Genomic DNA, 25,202 nt, shown 5'->3' with positions numbered 1-25,202 from the left:
TCCCTCACTCATTTGCAGATTCACAGTTAATCAGAGTCAGAAACATAAAAACCAGACCAGCTTCGTGTTTTGCTTTTTTTCCCGGTATAAACCATCCTCTACCCTCTCCTCTCCCCCAAAATCTAGGGGGTTAGGGTGGGAAAGAGAGATGTCTCACAAAGGGCATTGGTGGTAGGGAATGTCATTAAGGCAGTAAAAGATTCTGTGTGTAAAATGGTTAAGGATTTGGGAAGGGTATGTGTATGGAGGATCGTGTTCTCCCTCCTGCCTTGTGATGTTGAACATCATGGTGGCGGTAGGAGTGATCCCAGTGTCCGTGGGGAGGGGAAATGGTAGCTCTTCTTCCTTTTGTATTGGTCCTGGATGTAGTTCTTCCAGTGGTCATTCTGGGTTCCCTTCCCCAGCTGTCTGTAGGTAAGTGTGTTGCAGAGCTCGGAAGGCAGAGATTCGTTTGTGGGGGCTAAAGGTCAGCATTTCCTGAAAAAAAAGTGAGAATGTTTTGAAGTAATAGCAAAGACATTTCTGACCACCCTTAAAGATAGATTCCTTCCCTTCTCTCCCAATTCCCATGACTTTTAAACCTCCTACCAACTATATTTGTACTCTGCCCCTTCTGAATCTCCTGAAAGAAAAGGTGAGGAGGGTAGTTTTTCTATTCTCTCTATTGTCCCTTACCAGCAGCAGTTGTGCTCCAGGTCCCTCAAGCTCAGGCACGACAGATTGTAAAGGCTGGGGACTACAAGGAGTAAAGGCTCCTCGGGGCAGAGAAACATCAGGAGGCCAATCATCTTCTGCTGGCAGCCCGATCAGGCTAGAGAGAAGGGAGACCTGTGATTGAGTGGTCTTGGCTTTAGTATCTCTTCTCCCGAATTCCAAGACTCTCAAAAGCCTTCTAGAAAAGGACATTGAGTGACACATCCTAATTCAACTTTCTGTTCACTTACTCAAAGATTTTGCTTAACTGGTCAGCTTCAGAGTTTCCACAGAAGAGAGGCCTGAAGGCAGAAAAAGGATAAAAGAACAGTAATCAAGGTCTAGAGTGTTTGGGGGCAGGGGGGGAGAGAATCACTGAGGTTCCAGAAATAGTAACTGTCAGGGATCATTAGAGTACTTTCAAAGACAGCAATTTTGTTTTGGGAAGGGTATAAGAGGGACAGGAACCGAGGTTTCCCGGTAACTAAAAGAAGAGGAGTAATTGAAGTCTCACGAAGTCCTCACTTCCTACGGAACATCTCTGCGAAGATGCAGCCAACACTCCACATGTCCACAGGTGTTGCATATGCTGACTGCAGGAGAACCTCAGGAGCTCGGTACCAGAGAGTGACTACCTGAGAGAGAGAGAGAGAAAAAGGAACCTGTAAGGGCAGCATGGGAGGGGGGACTTCTAGGAGGCCCCCGAAAGTTTCCTAAGCTGTCATTTTCTTCAACCTTTCAGCATTCCCACCTCCTTTCTCCAGAATAAACTACTACTCCTTGGTTCCCACTGACCACAGGTGTGAGTGCCATCTGGCAGCTGTAGATCCGGGCTAAACCAAAGTCAGCTAACTTGACGGTTCCACTACTGGTCACAAGTATGTTTTCTGGCTTCAGGTCACGGTGGACAATGCAGTTGGAATGAAGAAAGTCTAGGCCTCTTAAAAACTGTCTCATTAGGTCCTGGAAAAAAAGCACACTAAGGTCATTGTAAAGAAGCTTGGGGGTTTATGAACCCGACAGCCCCTATTTATTCCCAGGACCTTCCCCACCCCTGGACTCCTGGCTCACACCTTAATGGTCTCCAAGGGCAGCCCTGGTGGAGGGGCCTTGTCCAGGTACGTCCTCAGGTCTTGGTCCACATGTTCGAACACCAGGGTCACCTTGGTCTCTCGGTCAGTTCGGGCGGTGGCACAGACATCCATCAGCCTGATCAGAGCAGAGGGTGACTTAGGAGGCTTCCGACTCTGCTCTCTGCTGGGCTCCTGCTCAGGTCCTACTTCTCCGTCGGGCTGCCCCCCCCCCCCCCAGAGCCTCAACCCTCCCCCGGGGCTCACCGGACCACGTTGGGATGCTCGAAGGCCTCCAGCCTCCTCAGGAGGGCCACCTCTCGGACCGTGCTGACGGGCAGGCCCCCCCCACTTCCTCCTCCCGTGGGGACCTTCACACTCTTGAGTGCCACGAAGTGGCCGCTGTGGGGGTCCCGGGCCTTGTAGACCGTCCCGTAGGCACCCACGCCGATCTCGGCCACCGGTTCATACCGAGGGATGTCCATCCTGAGCCTAGGAGGAGGCGGCACGGTTACCCTGGCCCGCCGGGGCCCCGGGGTAACGGGGGATCCTCCGCCCCCGCCGGCACCCCGCCTGGGAAATGACAGGCCAGGCGCCGCGGGGCGGGCAGGAGCCGCGGGGCAGCCAGGCACCAGGCCAGTCCGGCAGCCCCCGGCCCCGGCCCCTTCCCGCCCGGCCCGGCCCGGCCCGGCCCTTACCCGGCGGCCCGGCTCGCTCGGCCTCCCGCTCGGGCACGCGGGGCGCCGAGGCAGGGCAGGGGGCGGGGCCTCGGGCCATTCCGCGGCAAAATCCGCTCCGGGAGAAAGGCCGGGCCCCTGGCCGTGCCCGCGGCGGCCCGCGCCCTGCTCACCTCCTCCGGCGCTGGGCACCGCGCCGCCCGGGGCGGGGACGGACCGTTATCTGGGCGCCGGGGCCGCCCCCGGCGGAGCCATGCAGGGGAATGCGGTCCCGGGGGGCCGGACGCGGCAGGCCTCACCATAGACTCCCGGGGGCTAGAGCGGATCCCTCTCCCACACCCTCACCACGTGACCGGCGCTGCCAAGGCGGCGCGCGGAAACGGGGAGGCGGAGGGAGACGGGCGCACGCGGGACGTGAGGGCACGTGACCGGCCATTCATGCGCCTTAGGGCAGCTCCGGAGCGGGCCGACGGGAGGCCGGCAGGGAAGGGGCCGTGCCCACGTGATCTGTTGCTATCACACGTGATCCACTGACATTGCCGAGGTGTGGCTAAGGGCGGGTCACGTGACCCGGGCGGAGGCGGGGCCCGTCAGGGGGAGGAGCCCCGGGGTGGTGCCATGGCAACCGAGGCCACCCAGATCCCAGCTGTGGACAGAAGGCGGCTGGGGAAGAGGTGGTCTCTCTGGTGGTCTCCCGGTTTCTTGGTCCCTCCTGCATTCTCATGGCATTTCTGAATCCTCCTTCCCCTCCTTTCCTCTCTTCCCCCTTCTCAAGAAGCATAAACAAGAAAAGCAGCCAGTGCCTGGAGTGGAAGCGGCTTGGCCGCAGAGGGCAGGAGGAGTAGTGGGTGGAAGTGAGAGGGGGCAGACCCAGGGCTTTTAGTAGCAGCTCCCCGGACGCTATCAAGCGGGGAATGAAGGACCAGCCGGGACAGATGCTGGTCAAAGGTTGGGGAGAATGCCATCACCTCTGAGGTTCCTTCCAAACCTCTGATTCGATTTTTATTATAAAAGGATCCCTCAACATAAGGAAACAGCCTATCCATGCATAGGACTCAGCCAAACTAAAAAGGGGGTGAGACAGGGATACAATGGGACCCTGGCTAAGAGCTGAAGGAGACCTAAAGGTTTTCTACTCAAACCCGTTCATTGGTACAAAGGGAGAAAACAATGACAAGACTCGCCTAAAGTCACACACTAAGTGTCAGAAAGGAGATTAGAACCTCCACCCTACCGCAAACCTTCCATACTCCAAACCGTCATTCTACAACAAAGTGGGCTTCGGTCCTTATCCCTAGCCCAAGTGTTCCTCTCCCCTTCCATCCCTATCCTAAAGGGAATGGGGGGGGGAAGGAAAGACTTATCTACTCACTGATGCATTTGCCCTCTTTTTTTGTCAGTATTATCTCTCATTCCATTTCAGAATTTCTTTGAGTCAAGAGGTGGTTAATAGTGTCTGACTTAGGGTCTTCAATGTTTCTCTTTCCTATCTTTCTCTTAAACCCTTTGCAACAGTTTCAAATTGGGAAGAAGAGTTACTTCCTGCTCCATATATTGCTACTAAGGATAGCAGGAGTACTAGGGCGGCTATCTTTGTGGTGGGAAATCCTGAGGAAATAGGGAAATGAAGGAAATATTTGCACCTTGTAAGGTGAGCCTTGTGGAAGGTGAGTTAAAGGACTAGTGTTTTGTCTCTATCCGACTTGTATTGTCCTCCTCTTTGGAATTGTATGCTTCTTGAGAGCAGGAACTGCCACGTAGTCCTAAGATCAGACAATGGTAACAAAGTGTGCTTTCTAAATGTTGCTTGAATGAATGAATGAATGAATGGTGTGAAAAACTTTCTCTACTTCAACATTCCTCTTATTATGGAGGTTCATTCTAGATCCCAACTTCTCCTTTATTTCAACTTTGCTCTTTGAGACGGTTTCATTGATTCGGTTTTCTTTTCTTTTCAATAGATAGGGAAGGGAGAGAAGGAAGGAAGGAATAGAATTTAAAATTGTAAATAAAAATAAATTTTAAAAAACCCTGAAATGTATGATTGAATCCATGCTCTTCCCCTCCCCTCCATCCGGGAAGCTCTGATTTTTGCCGCCTGCCCCTCCCCTATCTCTGTCCCCTCAGTCCTTCTGTTAATTATTCTTTTACTAATTACTTTTTTTCCCAGAGTGTTTGACCGAAAGGACTCCCCAGACTCCCTTTTCCCACAGACTGGGGAGAAGGGAAAGAGAAGGAGCTTGGCGAGGTTTGACAAGAGGAACACGAGGTGGGGGAGTGGAGGGCGCCCTGGGCGGTGGAGAAGGGGAGACTGGCGTGTGGGGGTTGCTAAAGCGGCTGCTTGTGAGATGTTAAAAGAGGCCGCGGCTCTGCCCCAGCCCGCTTACCTGTCTCCATCCACACACACACACACACACACACACACACGCATATATATACACACGCGCGCACACACACGCATATACACACACGCATATATACACACATATATACACATACACGCATATACACACACGCGCGCACACACACGCACATATATACACATACACGCATATATACACACGTGCGCACACACACGCATATATACACACGCGCGCGCACACACATACACACACACGCATACACACGCGCGCACACACACATACACACACACATACACACACACACACGCATATACACACGCGCGCACACACACACACACACACACACACACACACACACACACAAACACGCGCGCGCGCGCGCGCGCACATTCTGGCACCTTGCCCCCCAGCAGCCTGGCCCCCTCAGCCTCCCTCCACTCTGCCCCCGGCCCGCCCCGGCCCCCGCCCCCGGGGCCACCTGCTCGCGCGGGGCGGGGCGGGGATGCGCAGCCGCGGCCCCCTCCCCTCCCCTCCCCCTGCCCGCCCCGCCCCTCCTCTCTCCCTCGCCGGCTCCCGGGCTCCGTCTCCCCGCCCGCCGCCAGCCCGCCGCTCCGGGGGGTGGGGGTGGGGGGGGTCTCTGCCGCCGCCGCCGCCGCCGCCGCCGCCGGAAGGAGCCGCCATTTGCCACGGCCGAGCGGACGGGTCGATCCGGAGCCGGAGCCGGAGCCGGAGCCGGAGCCCGAGCCCGAGCCCGAGCCCGAGCGGGGCCGGGGCCCGGCGGCCCGCGATGGGGGGCGGCCCCGCCGCAGGAGGACCTGGGCCCGTGACCCCGGGCCCCCGGGCGGCTCCGGCCCCGGCCCCGCGGGCCCCCGCGCCCTAGAGGACCCCGGCCATGGCCCCCGGGCCGCCAGCCCCGGGGCAGGGCGGGAGGCAGCGCTGAGCCCGGCCCCGCAGGCCCCGGCGCCCCCTCCCCCGCCTCGCCCCCTCCCCCGGCCAGACCCCGACACCGCCCTCCCCGCCCCTCCCCCGCGGCCCCCGGCGCCCGGACGATGCTCAAGTCCCGGCTCCGCATGTTCCTGAACGAGCTGAAGCTGCTGGTGCTGACGGGCGGGGGGCGGCCCCGGCCCGAGCCTCAGCCCCGGGGGGGCGGGGGAGCCGGCTGCGGCTGGGGGCCCTTCGCCGGCTGCTCGGCCCGGGACAGCGACGGCGACGACGAGGAGTACTACGGGTCGGAGCCGCGGGCCCGGGGCCCCGGGGACAAGGAAGCTCGGGCTGGACCCCCGCCCCCGCCCCCCCCGCCCCCCGCTCCGGGCCCCGGCGGCCTGGACTCCCTGTCCCTGAGCAGCAGCCTGGACAGCGGGCTCCGAACCCCCCAGTGCCGGATCTGCTTCCAGGGGCCGGAGCAGGTCAGGCCGGGGCCTGGGGAGGCTGGGAGCGGGGCGCCGGGGCGGGGAGGGGGGCCCGGCCGGGGGGACCCGGGGGCATGCCGGGACCAGAACCTGGTAGGGGGTACCCGGGAGAAGGCCAGGCGGGAGGGTGCCTGGGGAGGGGTGGGTCGGAGCCCAGGAAAAGGAGGACAGGTTGTGTGCCAGGGAAGCTGGCCTGGGGAGGAGGCCAGAGCTGTCAGGGCAAAGCAGCCCACTGTCCCCTGATCCCACCTCCCCACACTTTACTATCTCTATAGGCTGTGGGAGGGGCCACCCTTCATGGAGGCAGAGGAAAGGCTGCTCTTTGAAAAGCCAGCCTCGCTTGTTGGGGCTGGAGCTTCTCATCTGTGCTCCCTTTATTCCTCAGCATCTTTAACCTTTGGGGAGAGCCTTTCTCTGCTTTAAATTCAGCAACTTTCATTCTTCAAAGATGATTCTTTGTTTAAATTGTTCTGAAGGGAGCTGCCCATAAAGGGGGAGGAAGGGTTGGAGAAGGATTGTTAGTGCTCAGAGGGAATTTCCTTGATTGAGGGCAGACCTAGTCTGGTATCAAGGTTTTCTTTTGGACCCCATGGAGATACAATAATAAAATCCTCTGAATTCCTGCAAAATCTGTAAAGTTGTTTAAAGGTTATTTTGATGGGTGGTAGAGTGGTGGTGATTAACACTTATTTAAAGTCATTCTAGCCTTCTACCCCCCCCAACCCTGTCCATCTCCTTGGTTTTATATAAACTATGTTCTCTAGGGCTCCAAGAAAAGAGATATTCTAGGTCCCCTTGCATCTCCTTTCTTTCTGCTGGTTTCTCTGATCTTGGAACAGTTTGCTTTTCAATCTAAGGGCTTTCCTCCCCACTCTAGTGTGTACTCTTCATCTAATCCGGGATGAATGGTTTCCCTTGAGGGTCTTGAATTTGGATCTCTGATATGGATCTCTAATATCGAGAGTTTCTTTGAGGAGGGAGTGAAACTCTCTATCCAGTTGAGATGATGGGTGATTGGGTCCTCCCTTGTCTCCCTACCTTTAGGGGGAGCTCTTGAGCCCATGCCGGTGTGATGGTTCTGTTCGTTGTACCCACCAACCTTGCCTCATTCGATGGATCAGTGAGCGAGGATCCTGGAGCTGTGAACTCTGCTATTTCAAGTACCAGGTCCTGGCGATAAGCACCAAGAACCCACTACAGGTGAGAGGTACAGGGGGAAGGGCCTTAGGCTAATGGTAGAGGTAGGAGTTCTGGGAGCAGTTCACCGCCTCCCCCCACCCACCCCAAACCAGATCTGGCTATGCTTTCCCCTAAGCCACTTGACAACAGATACCCCATCACCCTGATTCTTTTTCTGTCACTGAGGCCTTCCCTATTATGGTTGCCTCCTATTATCACGACCCTGCGTTCTGTAGCCAGCGAGACCTTGTGTCCTCATGTATTCCTCTGAGAACACCTTCCTTTTCTAGTGGCAGGCCATCTCCCTGACAGTCATTGAGAAGGTCCAGATCGCAGCCATTGTCCTGGGCTCCCTTTTCCTTGTTGCCAGCATCTCCTGGCTCATCTGGTCTTCACTCAGTCCATCGGCCAAGTGGCAGCGCCAGGACCTGCTCTTCCAGATCTGCTATGGCATGTACGGCTTTATGGATGTCGTCTGCATTGGTGAGAGACCACCCAATCCCATCCACCTAAAATCCCCAAGGTTCCTATAAATTAAAACACAGAGGAACCGGTGATTTTATCTTTATCTAAACTACCTAACTTTTACACCTGAATTATGTATGCTCTACACACATAGGTGCTCAATATCCATGGTAGGTGCTTAATAGCAACAAATTCATATGGAATTAATTATCTCCTCTCCCCAGCTTAAGCACAATTTGAAAGAAAATTTATAGGATACTAGAGCTGGAACTGAAAGGAAACTATTAGGTTATGTAATACAATCCCTTTATTTTACTCACTTGGACTTGAGACACCAAAAAGCTTGCCTTAAAGTCTAATCCTGGGGCTGCTAGCTGGAGCAGTGGATAAAGCACCAGCCCTGGAGTCAGGAGCACCTAGGTTCAAATCCGACCTCAGACACTTAATAATTACCTAGCTGTGTGGCCTTGGGCAAGCCACTTAACCCCATTTGCCTTGCAAAAAAAAAAACCCTAAAAAAATAAAATAAAGTCTAGTCCTAACCCCGTCCGCCTCAGTTTCCTCATCTGTAAAATAAGGATAATGATAACACATCACCTAGAAGTATTATGAGAATACAGTAAGATCATATTTGTAATGGCTTTGCAAACATTGAAGTGATGTATAAATGTAAATATTATTATTGTTATTATTATTATTTAGTGTTGTTATTGTTCACTTACTAGTGATTTGAACAAAGATTTGAACCCAGGTCATTTGATTTTTAAATATAGAACTCCTTTAACAAGGAAGCTTGGGCTGGACCCCTGCCCCCAACCGCCTCCCTCTCTGGACCCCAGTGGCCTGGACTTCCTGTCTCTGAGCAGCAGCCTGGACAGCAGGCTCTAACCCCCCCCCCCTCCCCCAGTGCCAGATTTGCTTCCTGGGGCCTGAACAGGTCAGGCCTGGGCCTGCCCAATTAGAGATCCCCTTGATTTTGACAAAACTTGGGGTTTTTCTTTGCTCTGCCCTAGTGCTTCTCTTAATTCTTACTATTTCATTTCAGTCTGGAAAAATCAGGTTTGGATTTTCCCCTGACTCTTGAGTTCAATGAAAAATTGATCCAACCTCTGACCTCCCTTTCCAATCAGGTCTTATTGTCCATGAGGGCTCTTCTGTCTACCGCATCTTCAAACGCTGGCAGGCAGTGAACCAACAGTGGAAGGTTCTGAACTATGACAAGACCAAGGACCTAGGAGGGGATGCAGGAGGTGGGATGGCAGGGAAGCCAGGCCCCAGGACCTCACGGACAGGTTCCTCTCCTGGGGCCACTGGCCGCCCTCCAGCTGCCCAGCGTGTCCGGACGCTCTTGCCCCAGCACTGTGGCTACACAATTCTGCATCTGCTTGGACAGCTGCGGCCACCAGATGCCCGTTCCAGCTCCCGATCTGGCCGAGAGGTTGTCATGAGGGTCACCACTGTCTGAGCTAAACTCTCAGGAAAGGAGGACCCTAAAGTCAGTGCACTGGCTGGAGATATGGTCCAGTCCTTGCTGAGCATCTTTCCTAAACCAGTGGAGATTCCACTTGGCCAAGGGGTTGCTCCCACACCTGACTGGCCCACACATCAACGGATCTCTGATGTTGACATGACCGCTGGAGATAATATCTGACCCCCACTGATCATTCATCTTTCCCTGGGGCAAAGATTCTACCTGGAAGAAATTTCGATCCTCATTGATGGCCGCTTTTCCTCCTGGGAAGTGGGGAGAACATCTTTTCCCCTGGAGAGAGTGGAGAAAAATCATCTTTACCTCAGCTCACACGGCCTCTGGCCCCTCCCAACTCCATAGGAATGATTTGGTGAAGGGGGGCCAGTGCCAGGAGGAAGGGGCTACCAATTCACCCATCCCTCCTACTTTATGGCCACAGGGCATCTGGCAATAAGACTAGTGTATATCCACCTCCTGTTCCCTGCATGAGGGCAGGGGAGTCTACCCCTGCCCTACCCCCTCTTGTTTGAGGGGAGGGCATAAAGAGTCATTTATATGCAAACAGAGGCTCTTTTCTCGTCGGAGGATTGTGGGAAGATTTGAGGTTTGGGGGGCGGGGGCGGTTTTGTCTATACATGTTGCAAGTCCCAAAGTACCTAATAAGTTAATTTTTTTTCTCCCTACCAACCCCAAATGGTTTAGCAAACATTTGCTGGTGAATAATTCACTTTAATTGTATAGTTGGCAAGGTTCAGAATGGTCTGGTGGAAAAAAAAATAAGACCTATGTTCTACCCCTCTGTGCCTCAGTTTCCCTATCTACCTCACAGAATTGGTGTGAGGAAAATGAGAAATAGGTAAATTCCCATGGCAAAGAAAATTTTTCAATGACCAAATGTTTTCCAAGACCTGAGCATTTATTTCTGGTTGCGTTCTATACACCAAATCGCTAAACATCAAAATGATTTGGCACTTGAGTACTAGCTTGGGGTTTTCTGTAATGGGACATGAGAAAGACATAGAAATGCTTTAGAAAATTATGATATAATTGTGAGAAATTGTTTTCATTTTCTAAGTGTGAGAACCCCTGAGAATTAGGTGAGAATGAAGGTTGGGGATAAGTTTGATCAGATGTCCTAGTATTTCTTCAAGCTGGGAGGTGGGTGAAAGCAGGAAGTATACTTTAGACATTTTGGGTCATTAAGACTCCCTTTCAGACTGTATTTTTAATGGTTAGTGGTATAAAGTGGATTTCTATTCACTTGGATCAATGCTGGTCATTCTGCATGAATATACCTCTGGGCCCTCAGCTCCCTCTGATTTATGTTGCCTTTCCAATAATTACATGTCTCAGTTCAAACCTGAGCTTACTCAAGCAGTTTGTGTTAACCAGCAGGTTTAAGGTTTTTATCTCATTCCTTTTTAAGTTTTGTCAAATGAATCAAATTGTGGGTCCTCCCTGCCCCATCTCCTCTCCACCCCCACCCCCCCCAGGATCTAGATGTGAATTATTCACCATTTGTATACTGGAGTGGTATCAAGTAGCACCTTATGGACTGGTCCTGAATATGGGTCAACAGCAGGCTTGGTTACTCCAACTCAGGAGGCTCTTGCCCTCTGGTCTATGCTGTCAGGCTAAGTGAATTATTCATCAGCAATGAGAATATTCAGGTTACATAATGGATTCAGGAGTAGAGTTATTTCTATTATCTTTAGTCTTTCCCTTAGAGTCTGAGCCAAGGAGCTGTTTTGGGGAAATGCTTCTGCAGTGACTTCCCCCCCACCTCTTTGTGGTCAGTTCTGAGACCTCAGCTTGAAGGATCCCCCTTCCTCTCTCAGCACCAATCTGGGTGCTGTCCATGGTGCTGTCCTATAGACTAGCCCAAGAGTGGGAATGGGGTAGTATGGTATACGGAGCTGAGAGGAGTATGTTTTGCAAACTTACTGCCCTCCTGCCCACCCTACTTATTTTTCCAGTGACAGTCTCATTCTAACTGGACTCCCTTAGACCCTTCGCTCCTTTGTCCCAGTCCTGAAGTCAGGCCAGAGTGGATGGGGGCCTCCCTGAGAAAGGGCATTTTCTCTCCCTCATCTGTTCCAAGCTGGCTGTTTTCCCCCAGAAAGTGACCACTAGCACATAGACATTTGTTGACTTGCTCAGACAAAGATATGCAGGTTAGGGGCTGTATTTGCCAAATCCTTTCCACCTCCAGGCCCTCTCCCAGTGAGTAATGGCCCCACATTACAGCTCAAAAGCATATAAGTACTTATCTACACACTATGCTTCAGGGCCTGAGTCTGGGCCAAGTACGTCAGTGCGTTTCCCCTACCTCCTGTTACTGAGAGAAGGCCTCAATTGAATGTCTGAGGGTAAGACTAGGGCAAGGGGAATAGGGCAGAACAGCTCCCTTTTTCAACTAGGGGTCCCTGACTAGACTAGGTATTTTTGAAATTATTGTTTCTCTAGGAACGGCAACTTTGGATAATCCTGCCATAGGCTAAAGGGTAGGTGGGTTAAGGATGAATATCCATCTCTTTGGACTTAGAGTTTGGGGATAAGAAACCAAGTTTAGGTTAACTTGAACCTGGGGGGGAGGGGGAACCAAAACCCTGAGTCTAGAAAGAATAGTAATTGGGTTGGGGGAGGAGGCTAATATACACACAACTTTGTTCCTGCACAATGATACAGAGAGCTTACAAGTCCTGGATTTTTATTGATTTTGTATGGATAGTCTCTCTCAGAAAGCCTAGGATAAGAGAGATCACTCTATCTCCCACTGAACTATGGCTAGTGGCCAAGCCAAAGAAAGGGAGAGGAGGAAGTATGAAACTGAAACTTGATCCACGCTCCGATAATTGGGTTGGTGGTGGTAGGAAAAGGAGCAAGTCCTAACTGGGTTGGTTACCTGAGCTACTTGGGGGGGGGGCAGGGTGGAACTAGAGATTACTGACAGATTTATTGCAGAAGAAGGATGAGTTAATCCGTATTTAAATCACAAGGTAGAGAATTGTGCCCAGAAATGGAGGGGCTGGGTAACATGCTGAGTCAAAGAATTAGAAATTCCCTCTGCCTAATCAGCCTTTACCCTTCCTGTATCAGTGCCTGAGAGTTTCTGCGTAGCCCCATACTCCCTATGTATTATCTCTGCAAAAGTATGGATGTATCTTCTTTTTGTCATTTCCATCATTCTCAATTTCCATCTATACTTTGATTTCTGTCTGCCCTGTGGAGGAGATTATCTCAAAACAATCATCTCAGAGATTTGCAGTTATTCTATAAAGTCCACCCAACAGCTTCTGCTCATCTCTGTGGTGTCCTTAGACTTTTATTCAAATCTACAGCTCTGTTTGAATTGAGTTGTCTAACCCATTGGTTAGAAGACTGATTCTTCAGTTCCTCCTGCTCTTATTTTTTTTGTAGGAAGCCAGGCTTGGCTGCTCCTCATGGCAGACAGTAACATGCCTGGGTCAGTGATGCAACAAACTTCCAGGTGCTCAGACCACCCAGTGTTCATCAGGTCACTTCCAGTGCCAGGGAAATCAATGCAGGTGGGAAGATCCAAAATTACTACCCCTAAAGCTGGAGGAGTGGGGGGGGGGGGAGCAAGGTAGAGAAAACCAGAAAGGCAGCAGGAGGATATTTTTAATTACAAAAGTATGAAGAATCATAATACAAAAAAGGCTATGTGAGGAATATAGGCAGGATTTGGGTTGGCAGTGATAAAAGATAGAAATCTTGGGTTCGGGGGTTGGCCTAAGGCTCCAGGCTTAACAGGCAAAGGACAGGTACCTACATGACCAATGTTCGGAAAGCTTTGGAGAGGATGGATGGAAAGGGATAGAGTTATACAGCTCCCCAGACCCTCGTTCCTTGTGGCTTAAGGCCAAAATGAACAAGTTCCCTTGTGATCCACAATGTTCTGCTCTTCTCATTGGTCTGGACCAATGCATAGTGCATGTTCAACAAATGAACTTTCCTGTCCTTTGTACAGAATTATCTCAAGGTCTTTGATCTGGTCTTACTCCAGTTCAGCACAAAAGGACCTTGTCTTCCCCATGGAGAGTTTTCCAGGCATTTTGAGGACCCCCTTCCAGCAAGGAACAGGAGAGAAGAAAATCTGAGATAAATCATATCACTATCGATCAACAAACTTCAGGTTAATGCTTCTCTCAGGCACTAGGACTGTCCTGGTCATGGGCCTGATGATTCCAGCACCTGGCTCTGGCCTAACATCAAAGTGGATCAGGATCTAGAGTGGGAGGGAGAAAGCAGTCACTTGGAGGTGATAATCAGTACTTGTAGGCACGGTCACCAATAGGAGATATAGCATCAAGGGTGCCATGGACATTGAAGTAATACACTTTGGGAATGGTTAGTATCAAAGAATAGATTATATTGAAGGGATTAATACAAGAGAGGTCATTTCTAGGGAATGGTAAGAATCAGGAGTACCAGAGATCCCTCAAGGGATCCTTTATGGAATGATCTTCACTTGCCAAGGAATGGAGTCTAAAAAGACTGAAATGGGTTATCCAGCCCTCAAAGACCTGGCCTTAGGAGGTAGGGAAGGGCACAGAAAGCTTTTAGGTAGGGAGGGATCTTTCTCAAGAACACTCACCTCGGCCAGAGCCAGGTTTAGCTCAAGCTCTGCTAGGCGCTTTCCTATACAGCTGCGTTTGCCAAAGCCAAAGGGAAGAGAGGCAAAAGGATGGGGAGCTGGCTGTGCCCCCAGCCATCTTTCTGGGTGGAAGGCATTTGGTTCTGGGAATTGCCCAGGATCTCGAGATGTGGCATAGTGACACAGAGTGACCAGAGTCTGATGAAAAAAGAAGAAAAGGCAATCAATGGAGGGACAGAGGTAAGAGGATTGGACCAGATGTGACAGTGATTGGGAGTGAAGAGATCAGAAGAGTTCTGTCTGACACTACAGAAAAAATTCTCTAGGGATCCTCTTAAAGATATTTTGACCCTCCTCTGACCTCCAAATCAACACAGCAAATGTTTACTCAGTACCTACTTAGTGAAAGGCACTGTTGTTTTGGAGAAGATTCTAAAGAATTTAGAATGGGGAGCAAAGACTGGAATAACTAAAGATCTGATAAAGATAAGCTCAGGCTAGGTCTGATGGGAAGAAGGGAGGTGGGATGTAGAATAGACTCAAGAGGATCTCACTGGTCCTACTCACATTTCTGGGGATGATATAACCGCCTACATGGATATCTTTGTCTGGGACACGGGAATTTCCAGGTACCACAGGGTATAACCTTGGATGAATAGAATTGAGGACAACAAAATGAGATTGAGAATTGGTAACTTCTCTCCTATCCTCCCCCCCATACCTTCTTGCCCTATGTGTGCTGGGAGGACACTTAATTGGCCTTTCAGTTACCTCAAGTTACACTCCCTGCCCATCTATCAGACACCACTCTGTCACATCTGTTAACAGGATGATTGACATCTTTCCACTGCCCTTCCATTTCTCCATATTCTTTTTATGGGTTCCTACTCAGCTCAATTGCCTCTTTAATCATCTTTCATCACTTCATCTCAATGCCTCTCCTACTAGGGTTTTACCCCTTCTCACCTTAGGACCTCCTTCACTACAGCTTTCAGCAGGGGCAGCTGTGCCAAGGTAGAGGCTGGAGGGTGGGTGGAAGACCCAGGAGCCATGGCACCTGTGATCTCAGCATGGAGTGCAGTCTGAACTTCTGGGTGATGTGCAAGTTCATATAGAGCCCAAGAAAGTGTGTTGGAGACCTGAGAGTGACATGAACAAGAGGGGTTAGAGTCTAGAAGCCACAATTCCCACAAATTAGCTATCCAAGGTCAGGGTTTGTGTCAGTAACTTGGGAGGTGTCAACCCTAAACTAGAAGCAGGATTTGGAGATGGCCAGAATTCAGTGACCAAAGTTAAACCACCTTTAGGGAAGTGGAAAGGTTTTGGGGTATGCCAGCTCTATAAAGAGGATAAGAACTCCAGAAATAAAAATCCCTGACATGCCACTTTAAAATTTAGAAAATACGGTTACACAAATCAATTAAACCTCACATAAGTGTGAGGTATTACAGGTATTCCTAGCAGAAAGAGGAGTGGATATGAGATCACAGGACATGACTTCAAAGCCCAGTGCTGCCTTTTACTATCTATGTGACCTCCAGCAAGTCACTTCTCTAGACCTCAATTTCCTTATCTGGAAATTAGAGGTTTGGACCAGATGACTTCTGAAGTCCCCCCCCCCCACCTTTTTTTTTTAGGTTTTTGCAAGGCAAATGGGGTTAAGTGGCTTGCCCAAGGCCACACAGCTAGGTAATTATTAAGTGTCTGAGGTCACATTTGAACTCAGGTACTCCTGATTCCAGGGCTGGTGCTCTATCCCACTGCGCTACCTAGCAGCCCCTGAAGTCCCTTCTAACTCTAAATATCTAAATCAATCCCTTACGACAAGTAGGAGTCAGAAAGTGCTGCAGAAGTAGCCTTACTGTATCCACTCCAGCCAATAGTAACTCAGTAATGCTTCCGAGGATTGATGCATATGGCAGCTCTTTTTGGAACAAGAAGTGGATCAAATGAGGTCCAGATACACTGGCACTTTTAGGTTTTCCTATGTTCCTCGTAGCTGCCTCAGTCTCCCTCTGTTCCATGTGCTTCTGGGCTGGATGGAAAAGAAACAGATGAGCTCCTGGAACCTCCTTGTGGTTCTTTCTTCAATTCCCACCAGCCCTGGTTGTGAAAACCCTGTTTTGGCACCTCACCGAAGGCAAACATCTGGTCCCAGTCCCTACACAGGCGGTCCCAGGGTCCAGGAAAAAGCCGGTTCAGCCAGTTTGGCATTGCCATGGTCAGCAGTGTGGACACAAATACGGAACCGACTGCATTAATGAAGGTCTCAGTTTCTGGGGGTACTTGAGACTCCAGACATCCTAACCGGGAACCCAGGAGCACGGCCCCAATGCCTGTGGGAGGAAAGTGTTACAACCTAGGGAGACACCAGAACACTCCAACAAGTGCATCCCTGCTGTCCCCGCAACTTGGAGAGGATGAGGGAATGTCTCATCTGCCCAGAAGGTCGTCCCTCCTTTACTTCTCCCAAGATCAATCACTAAACAGAAGACACCCGATTCCCCAAGCCCAGGCGCTACCTTCGAGGCCGAACTTGTAGAATTCTCCAGCTACATTTCGGACGAGGTCGGATGATCCTCCTAGACGACCCTTCTGCCTCCGCAGCCGGCGCACCAAGTCTTGGACCACACTGTCTAGAGTCTCGGCGTAACCAGCGGACACCCGGGGCCGGAGCAGAAGCGGGGCCAGGAGGCTGCGAAGCCTCTGCCATTCTTCTCCTTCTCTGAGGAGGTTCGGAAAGGATAGAGTAAGGGGAAGGCGGCGCAGGTGCCACCGGGGTTTGAGTTACCCAACAGCAGAGAAGGGACTAGAGTGGGGAGAGGTGAAGCAGAGGCTGGTCCCCGCAGCAACTCTATTGCGCTCTCAGGGTGCAGAGACATTTTCTCCCGGGCTCTTTCCTGCCTTCCTCATCTAGGACCTAGTTACTCATTTCCTGCCTCCAAGCGACCCCAGTTTCCGAGAGCCCTGAGTCAGAGCCTCTCCAGTCCGTCTAGTCCCTCCTCTCCATAATTCTCGTAAGCCCCTTAGGGCAGAGTCAGGTCTCGAGTTGGAGAGCGCATCTTCACTTCCAGCGCCCCAGGCGAAGGCAACAAAAGACCATAATAAAAAAAAGCAAGGGCAGTGGGGAACTGAGGTTGAGGAATTAAGGTTCCAGAGTCAGGGGAGTTCCTGGAATGCAACTGGTGGGTGGGAGGTGGAGGGGGGATAAGGCAGAAATAAGCAAGTGGAGAGACGCGGAAAGGCTGGCTAGTAAGGGGAAAGACTGCAGAACTGGGGCGCTTGGAACTTCTTTGGAAGTAGAGTATTTGAGGGGGAGGGGTCTAGCCAAAGGTGAAGCAGATTGAGAGTTGGAGAGGAACTCTGGATGGGGGGGCCCCCTCCCCGACCGTTAAGGGGATGAGGAGGAAACTCACGCTGTGAGCAGTCCGCAGGCACGGTGGCAGCGTCGCCGGTGCTCCACCCAAGGGGAGAAGCTGCAGCGCTCCGGGTGGGGACCCTCCTGTCGGAGCAGTTGTTCGATCAGGGTAGGGGCTGCCAAATATACCGTCTGCACTGGTCCGAAACTGGCGAACCACACGGGACCGAAACGGGCAGAATCTTGGACCTGGAGCAAGGTGAGAATCTGGAGATCCCGCTCCCTCTTGCTCTGAAACCTCGGCTGCCACGGTAGAGTTTGGGGGGGGGGGGCGCTGTATCATCCGAGATCCCTGCATCCCTTACCCCATCAGGGGCTACAAGCCCGTGTCCAGATTCCCAGCCCCTGGAAATGTAAGAGCGAAGTGACCGGGGCGCGCGAGTTAATTTTCCTAGCTAACTTTCCTCCAATCCAAAAGACTAGTTCGACAATTTTCTTCTAGTTTTGGAGGTCCACTCGCGAGGTGGGTGGGACTGGGTGACAATTCCAGGATATTTGCAATGCAGCTGGAGTCTACTTGCAGACTCTAAACTTAGGGTCAGCCACCACCAAGCTCTTAAACCTATGTTATCAGTCCAGGTCTCCCACCGTTTTCCAAAGCTGGGAGCCTGCATTGTTATTGGTCAGTATATATATATGGTATGTGTGTATGTCTCTGTAGACACACATACACAAACCAGCAGCACCCGGTTAACTTTGCTGATTAAACCTTAGTTTTGATATTTCCACGAGCCCCTCAAAGTTCTGACTCAATCTTGCTAAACGTCCAAGTTTCCCCAGTAACCTGCCTCCTCAATTGAATCCCAGCTACCCTTTGTTTGCGCCATCCAGCTCCTGCTGGGCAGAGGTGGGGGTACCCCTTACCTGCAGCTCATGTAGACGTGATAGCCCCCCTTTGCAGAAAAGTTCTGCCAGGAAGCTGAGGGTAGAAGGGCCGGGAAGGTCTGTCAAACCCGGAGGAGCCTTCTCCCTGCCTCTGAAGCCCAATTTTACACCCAGATCTGGAATCAATCGAGTGAACTTAGACACTTTCGTAGCCAGCTTGAGGGTCTGGGTCATGTTGAGATGCAGCAAATACTGGGGAGTGTTCTCTTCTTCAGAGCATCTTAGCTAACTTCTCCAGCCCCTATTTAAACCTCTGGAGGAAGAGGAACCACCCCCCTCCAGTGCACCCCAGCCAATCCCTTCCCTCTTTAGTTGACTGAATTCCATGATTTGCATAGTAAATTCTCTAAGCAGGCAGAGAACTCAATTGATGAATCCCAGAAATCCTTCTACTCACTTCTGGGTGGCCCTCCCCCCTTCCTCAGTTTCTTTTTCTGCCACCCCATCCCCCAATTAAAAATAAGTCACTTTAGGAAGATGAGACATCTGAGCCAGTCTCTTGCATTCCCACCCCTTTCTCCAAGGAGCCAAGCCATCTCTCCCTCCCCCTCCCTAAGGAATTCCCCCTTTCCAACTCATCCAGGGAATAGATACAGCAGCCTCTGCTCCCATTTTCTCCTCCAGAATAGCGTATTCTCCCCAAGGAGGTACTAAGTTCCTTTCTCTTATAGGACAACAGTGGGGAAAGGATGGTTCAGTGTGTGCTAAGAGGAAGGAGAGGTGGGGAGAGACCAGACAAAATCCTAGTGGGGACAGATTCATCTGCAATTTTCAATCCCATACTTGCAGACTTTAAACCAAGGGACTAGGTTGGTTGGGATCTGGAGCGATGGTGGTCAGTCACAACAAATTCAGTATGGCCCAGATGGTTTCCCCTCTAAGTCCCCTTTAGAGAATCACTATTTGGTCAGCTACCCAACAGGGTCTTTCCATAGTAGAATCCACTCTTTCTTGACTACTCTTACAGAAACAGAAACATGGTAGGTTCTTTTGCTCATCAGCCAACAATCTCAACAGTTGTGGCCACTATCCAAGGTCAACACAGAGGGGACAATAACCTCTTTTTCAAAATGCCTCCCCTTTATACTTTTCAAGGTAGTCATTAAGATAGTCTCAGACCACTAGACAATCAGAAGCCCAGAGATGGTGGGATGGAGAAGGCAGGAGAGAATGGTATATGCCTTTTCTATGGACAGCAGCATTGGCAGGTTCGGACAGACTGAAAGACACAGAGAAGCCTCAGCACAGCAAAATAAACCAACGACTACAGTTATCTGAGCCCAGCAAAAAGTTTAGCTGGGAGTGCAATTTGTTTTCTTATTCCAGCTATACAGAGCATATCCTTGGCTGACAGGGGTTATCTAAAGAACACAGCCTCTCTAACTCAGAAACACTTCCTAACGTGTCTTGGGCTTGAGGTGTGTATTGTCCATCTGCTTCTTCTGAAGATAAAAGAGTCAAAGAAGCTGCTCTGGGTCCCTTCCCTTCTTTCTGTAGTTCCTACACCCATAGCAGAAACAGTGCAGCCCCCGGACACCCACTCCCACCCAAAAGGCAGAAGAGCCTCCACTGTTCCTCTGTGACACAGAGAATAGATCTGGATATGGCAGGATCAGAGTAGTGTCCAGCCAGAGTGGAGCCAGGGGCAGGTAGTTAGGCAACAGAGTCCTGAATTCTCCGAAAGACAGCTGGAAAATTCTTTCCCCCGTTTCTGAGAACCTTCTTTCCTTCTTCAGTTGATGTACCAAGACGTCCAACAATGGGGTCATCAACCTAGGAGAGTGAAAATTCCAGATGAATCTTTCCCCACAAACCTCTATCCCTTACTCCCAGTATTGTGCTGGGCTCAAGAGACCATCCCACTCTTTTAGCTTTTTTTTTTTAGATTTTTTTCAAGGCAATGGGGTTAAGTGGATTGCCCGAGGCCACAGGGCTAGGTAATTACTAAGTGTCTGAGGTTGGATTTGAACCCAGGTACTCCTGACTCCAAGGCCGGTGCTCTATCCACTGCGCCACCTAGCCGCCCCGACCATCCCACTCTCAAAAGATCTTATTGCCTTTGTCCTCCCAGTACCACCTGCTTCCCAACTCACCAGTTCCTCTAAGGGCACTCTCTCAAACAAGGGATGCTCTTCAAAGTGAGTACAGATCCAGCTGTGCAGATCCATCACATCAGTGATGGTATAAACCAGCCCCTGTAGAGACCCCAACCCACTGGTCAGTGCAACTGGGTAAAATTAACTCATGAATAACTGATAGGAAGCCTAAATAAGGTAGTGATAAGACTGTGGGAGGAAATCCCACCCCTCCATCCCAATTCCAACTCTGAGCAAGATCAACTAAAAGTGAGGACCCCAACACAATCTATCATCCTTTCCTCTCACCACAACTGACCCCAATTCTCAGAACGTAGGCATATTCCGCCAGCAGCGTAGGGCTGATGATTCGCCACTTGTGTTTGGTTCGTTTGAAGTGCGGGTCAGGAAAGAGGAAGAACATCTTTGTCAACTGTGAGAAAGACAGGGTGGTGAGACACCAGACTCCACCACCCAAGCTGGGGAAAACTCAATGTCTCCAGTGCCCCATCTCACCTGCCCCTTGTGGAAAAAGTTGGGTAGGTGCTTCATGGCATTGCTACGAAGACAGGCGATATTCTGGAAGCCACCCCCAGAAGTAGATCGAAGGGCTCGGATCCTATCCTGAACATAATCCGAGACCTTTACCCGGATCTCTAGGCCGAGGATCAGTGTGTTTGGGAACATCGGGGATAGTTCCACTGGGTAAAAATGAAAGATGCAGAATCATCAAATACTAAAGCTAAGTGGGTAAGAAAGCCCCAATCCAAGGGGAAGATTGTTACCCAGACTAGGAATAAATGGGCCCAGGGGAAATGCTTTGAATGAATGGGGATTTGCCATCAGAGCCCCAGTGGGAATGAGAAGCTAGAAAGACAGATAAAGCAAGGATGCAGCTGCAGGCAAATGGGGGAGATGATCAGAGACTAGGAATAGTATGAACAGTTACAGTGTATATGAGTGTAATACCAATATTGGGAGAAAATTAAGAGGAGAGGAACTCGACAATACAACTGATGGTGGGGCAAGAGGAGTCATGGAAGGAGAGAAGAATTCCTGGGAGGCCTGTGAGAGATGGTTAAGGATCACTGGACACAGTGCTGATCTCTGACGCTCATGTTGACCGACTCACTGATCCGATACCTGGCAGGTAAGATGCCCCATGTAGGGACTGTGGTGAGGGGGAGGGGCCAGACAGGTCATCCCTGGCTCAGAGGCATCTGAGGCAGCACCTTCCCTGTTCCTGGCCAAAGGCCACAGGCTCTGAGTGGGGGGTAAAAACTGATGTCATAGAGTCAACGTCTGGGTCCGAAGGGGAAAGGCCAAAACTGCAGCCCCCACCAAAGTTGCTGCACAGGCAGAAGAGCCTGGGCTCTCTCAGTCTCACCTCCCTTTTCCCCCTGCCCAAGGAGACAGGGCCACTGCAAAGCGTTACCTAACAAACCACCATAGCCACAGCCTATGTCTGCAAATTCCACTTGGGCCTGAGCTCCCTCTTCTTTCTCATCCTTTGGGTCATCATGGCTCTGGTTGAGGGTCAGTGGGGCAAAGAACTTGGGGTAGAGCTCAGACCAGTCCATCTCCTCTGGCTTCACAGGGCTGTGGAGGGAGGGTGGTGTGAGTAGGGGAGTAAAAAATAGCAGAAATTGTATTGTGGGTGGGGTGAGAGGAAGTTTTACCAAAACTTTGGGCCCTCTAGCCTCAAGGAGACACAAAGGAAAACACCCTTAATCCCCAGTATGAATGATAGGCCTATTTTGAGGAAATGGACCACACCCAAAAGGGCCAGAACTGCTGACCCATCCATCCAAATTTCTAGCATTTGATGTGAAGATGGGTTAGTCTGGTTTCCTTCTTGTAACAAAAAAGCAGACATCCTTTTTTTTTGGGGGGGGGGAGTGATTTAGGGAGGGATCTAGCACAATAAACTGAAGTCTTCCTCTAGTTGTATTATTTGTCCCAGGTAGAATTATTCTTACAGAATTTATCAGGTGGGGGCAAAGGAGTCAAGGTTTACTCAAGTCCTCCTGTCTCTATTTACCTCATTACTCAAAACTCTCTCACTGACAATCTTTTTCCCCTGCAAGACAACAAAACTGCTACAACCTGCATAATGGATCAATCCTTCAGCAGCTTATTCACTTACCTCTACCCCATTATTGTCTCTTCTTTCCCATCACCAGACCCACCTATAACAATCCTCTTCCATTTCACTCCTTCAGCCTACACATGAAATCCTCTTGTTTCCTTTTAACTGAATTTGAATTCCTCTGCTTTGGTCTCTATCTCAACCAGTCTCTGTCCTTTCTCTTAAACTGAACCAGAAAATACTATACAAATAATAGTTCTTTTAAAACAAAGTTATCAGCCTTAATCAGCACTTTTCAGCCCTCAAGATAGGAGGCACAAATATCGTTATCCTTTCTGACAAAATGAAGGAGGAATCCTACTCTGTAATACTATTTTCGAAAGTGGAGGGCAAACACTGGTAGGTTTTACTTGGCTGAAAAAACTTTTGAGTTGGGGTTACTGACAGTGACAAACTTGCTGGCAGAGGGCCAGTTTAGCTAAGAAAAAAAAAGAACCATTATCAGAAGGGTGCCCACTAGGTAATGAATTTTATTAACCAAAGCAACTTAGGAAATGTTAAGATTGGAGGGGCAGGTTAAAATGACATAAAAGAAAATTGACTCGTGACTCTCTTAAGACCATACTCATGGAACCCAGGAATTCGGAGTCTTATACCCTACAACAGAAGAAGAGGAGGTCCAGTCTCAACCCCTCCCCTGCTTGGGAGGGCAAGTTTACTGCAGTCCGGCCCAAGCCCCTCCCTCGTTGCTAAGGTCAGTTTCACTGCATCCCGGTTGCTATGAGAGAAGTGGAGGTCCAGCTTGCCCCCTCCCCCATGCTTTTGAAGCCAAATCACTGCACCCCGCTACTTCTATGGGGGAAGGGGAGTCCGGCCTCGGCCCCGCAATGCTGCTAGGGCCAGATCACTGCACCCCGCCACTTCTATGGGGGAAGGGGAGTCCGGCCTCGGCCCCCTAATGCTGCAGAGGCCAAGATCACTGCCCCCCAGAGCTCCGCGATCCCCACCTCCCCGTCCGTCCCCCCCACCCCCCATCCCCGCCCGGCTCGGGGTGGGGGGAGGGCCCCGGTCCGAAGCAAGGCTCTCCAGGACCGTGGAGCCAGTTTCCCGGGGAGGGCCTAACTCACTAGCGCAGCGTGTGATCGGCCATGGGGTTAGAGTGAGCTCGTTGTCGGTAGAAGCGCTTCTGGGGCGCCGGGGCAGGGGATCCCTCGCCGAGCTCCGCGCCCTCCATGGCTCCGGGGTCCCAGGGCTTCCGCGACTCTCACGTGGAGGCGCCCGCCGGCCGGCCCTCGGCGCGCGGTGATGAAGTCAGCGCGACGTCAGGGAGGCGGGACGCGAGGCCCCGCCCCTTTAAAGGGACCGGGGCACGAATGCCTGACCGTTTTGGGATTCCGAGAAAGGGAGGCTACCGTGTGTAAGCTTCTGTCTTGGAACTTTAAAAATCAACAAAACTAGAGCTAGAAAGGAACTACAACTAGGAGTTTTTCTGTTGATCTCTCAACTCACCCCCCCCCACTCTCCACTGGAAAAAAAAGAATAGAAAAAAGGAAATCCTCAAAACAATTAAAAGGAATTTCCGCATCGACCATATCAAAAAAAATAACTTATTCTTTTTCATTTTGCAGATGTGAAAATTGACTCCGAGGGAGGGTAAGCCCCTCATCCGAGATCCCATGGATGGGGAGTTAGATCTAACCACTCCAGACTCTACTGCAAGGGCTCTTTCTCACTATATACCTTTATTATGTCTGATTTGCTACAGTAAAATATAGAATTTATTTAAAAAAGACAGAAATGTTTTAGGCCAGGATTCTTACCCTGTAGTCTGTGAACTTTAAAAAAAAAAGTATATTGTCCTTACGTAAATTATATCCTTCCTGTCTTATTATGTCTGATTTGCTACAGTAAAATATAGAATTTGTTAGGATTTAAAAAAAAAAAAAGACAGAAATGTTTTAGGCCAGGATTCTTACCCTGTAGTCTGTGAACTTTAAAAAAAAAATTCTATTGTCCTTACGTAAATTATATCCTTCCTGTCTTATTATGTCTGATTTGCTACAGTGAAATATAGAATTTGTTAGGATTTTTTTAAAAAAAAGACAGAAATGTTTTAGGCCAGGATTCTTACCCTGTAGTCTGTGAACTTTAAAAAAAAATTCTATTGTATTTATATAAGCTATATCCTTCCTGTCTTGGGAAGGGGGAAAGAGAGAGGTAGGGAGAACACTTTGGAACTCAAAATCTGACAAAAATGAATGCAGTAAACTTTCTACACATGTAATTGGGGAAATGCTACTAAGATAAAAAAAGGGAAAACATTTAGGAAAAAGAGAAAACATTAAACATTAATAAATCATAAAAACATTAAAATATAAACTGATGATAATATTTTAAAATAGTTGTTTCCTTTAATCCTATGTAATTTGAACACTTTGGAACTCAAAATCTGACAAAAATGAATGTAGTAAACTTTCTACACATGTAATTGGGAAAATGCTATTAAGATAAAAAAAAAGGGAAAACATTTAGGGAAAAAGAGAAAACATTAAACATTAATAAATCATAAAAACATTAAAATATAAACTGATGATAATATTTTAAAATAGTTGTTTCCTTTAATCCTATGTAATCTGTGCATTTAAAAACTCGACTTTTAGAAGGAAGGGGATCCACAGACTCCACCAGCCTGCCAAAGTGGGTCCAGAAAACCCCCTAAAATGAAGAATCCTTGCATCCAGTCTAATTCTCCCATTTTACAGTTGGGAAAGCGGAGTTGCAGAAAGGCTA

General features: G+C 50.1%; 4 protein-coding genes across 5 annotated transcripts; 1 reads left to right on the top strand and 3 right to left on the bottom strand.

Moving 5' to 3' along the window:
- Positions 1 to 45: 45 nt before the first annotated feature.
- On the bottom strand, positions 46 to 2,801 carry CDK4 (cyclin dependent kinase 4). Of its 2 annotated transcripts, none has more exons than XM_074226268.1 (8): positions 2,614 to 2,801; positions 2,031 to 2,255; positions 1,767 to 1,902; positions 1,489 to 1,656; positions 1,219 to 1,328; positions 945 to 995; positions 676 to 811; positions 46 to 477 (listed from the first exon to the last, which is right to left on the bottom strand). In XM_074226268.1, exons 2-8 carry the CDS (start codon positions 2,246 to 2,248, stop codon positions 382 to 384), a joined length of 915 nt encoding a protein of 304 aa, XP_074082369.1. In that variant the 5' UTR covers positions 2,249 to 2,255; positions 2,614 to 2,801; the 3' UTR covers positions 46 to 381. The 2 variants fall into 2 exon arrangements, with proteins under 2 accessions (XP_074082369.1, XP_074082370.1); XM_074226269.1 differs by lacking the exon at positions 2,614 to 2,801 and adding an exon at positions 2,462 to 2,544.
- A 2,875-nt stretch (positions 2,802 to 5,676) lies between these two features.
- Positions 5,677 to 10,734, top strand: MARCHF9 (membrane associated ring-CH-type finger 9). The gene is made up of 4 exons (XM_074226267.1): positions 5,677 to 6,209; positions 7,257 to 7,412; positions 7,682 to 7,874; positions 8,987 to 10,734. The coding sequence occupies exons 1-4, from the start codon at positions 5,853 to 5,855 to the stop codon at positions 9,319 to 9,321; spliced, it is 1,041 nt and encodes a 346-aa protein (XP_074082368.1). The 5' UTR covers positions 5,677 to 5,852; the 3' UTR covers positions 9,322 to 10,734.
- Positions 10,735 to 12,961: 2,227 nt separating this feature from the next.
- CYP27B1 (cytochrome P450 family 27 subfamily B member 1) lies at positions 12,962 to 18,422 on the bottom strand. The gene is made up of 9 exons (XM_074226266.1): positions 18,228 to 18,422; positions 17,362 to 17,552; positions 16,468 to 16,670; positions 16,081 to 16,281; positions 15,808 to 15,980; positions 14,912 to 15,084; positions 14,513 to 14,591; positions 13,946 to 14,143; positions 12,962 to 13,576 (listed from the first exon to the last, which is right to left on the bottom strand). Exons 1-9 carry the CDS (start codon positions 18,420 to 18,422, stop codon positions 13,463 to 13,465), a joined length of 1,527 nt encoding a protein of 508 aa, XP_074082367.1. The 3' UTR covers positions 12,962 to 13,462.
- Positions 18,423 to 18,892: 470 nt separating this feature from the next.
- Positions 18,893 to 23,693, bottom strand: METTL1 (methyltransferase 1, tRNA methylguanosine). The gene is made up of 6 exons (XM_074226265.1): positions 23,540 to 23,693; positions 21,759 to 21,922; positions 20,840 to 21,024; positions 20,643 to 20,756; positions 20,342 to 20,443; positions 18,893 to 20,021 (listed from the first exon to the last, which is right to left on the bottom strand). Exons 1-6 carry the CDS (start codon positions 23,644 to 23,646, stop codon positions 19,902 to 19,904), a joined length of 792 nt encoding a protein of 263 aa, XP_074082366.1. The 5' UTR covers positions 23,647 to 23,693; the 3' UTR covers positions 18,893 to 19,901.
- Positions 23,694 to 25,202: the final 1,509 nt, after the last annotated feature.

Source organism: Macrotis lagotis, chromosome 2, assembly GCF_037893015.1.
Source record: "Macrotis lagotis isolate mMagLag1 chromosome 2, bilby.v1.9.chrom.fasta, whole genome shotgun sequence".
Classification (NCBI taxonomy): Eukaryota; Metazoa; Chordata; class Mammalia; order Peramelemorphia; family Peramelidae; genus Macrotis; species Macrotis lagotis.
This window is presented reverse-complemented; position numbering and strand designations above follow the sequence as displayed.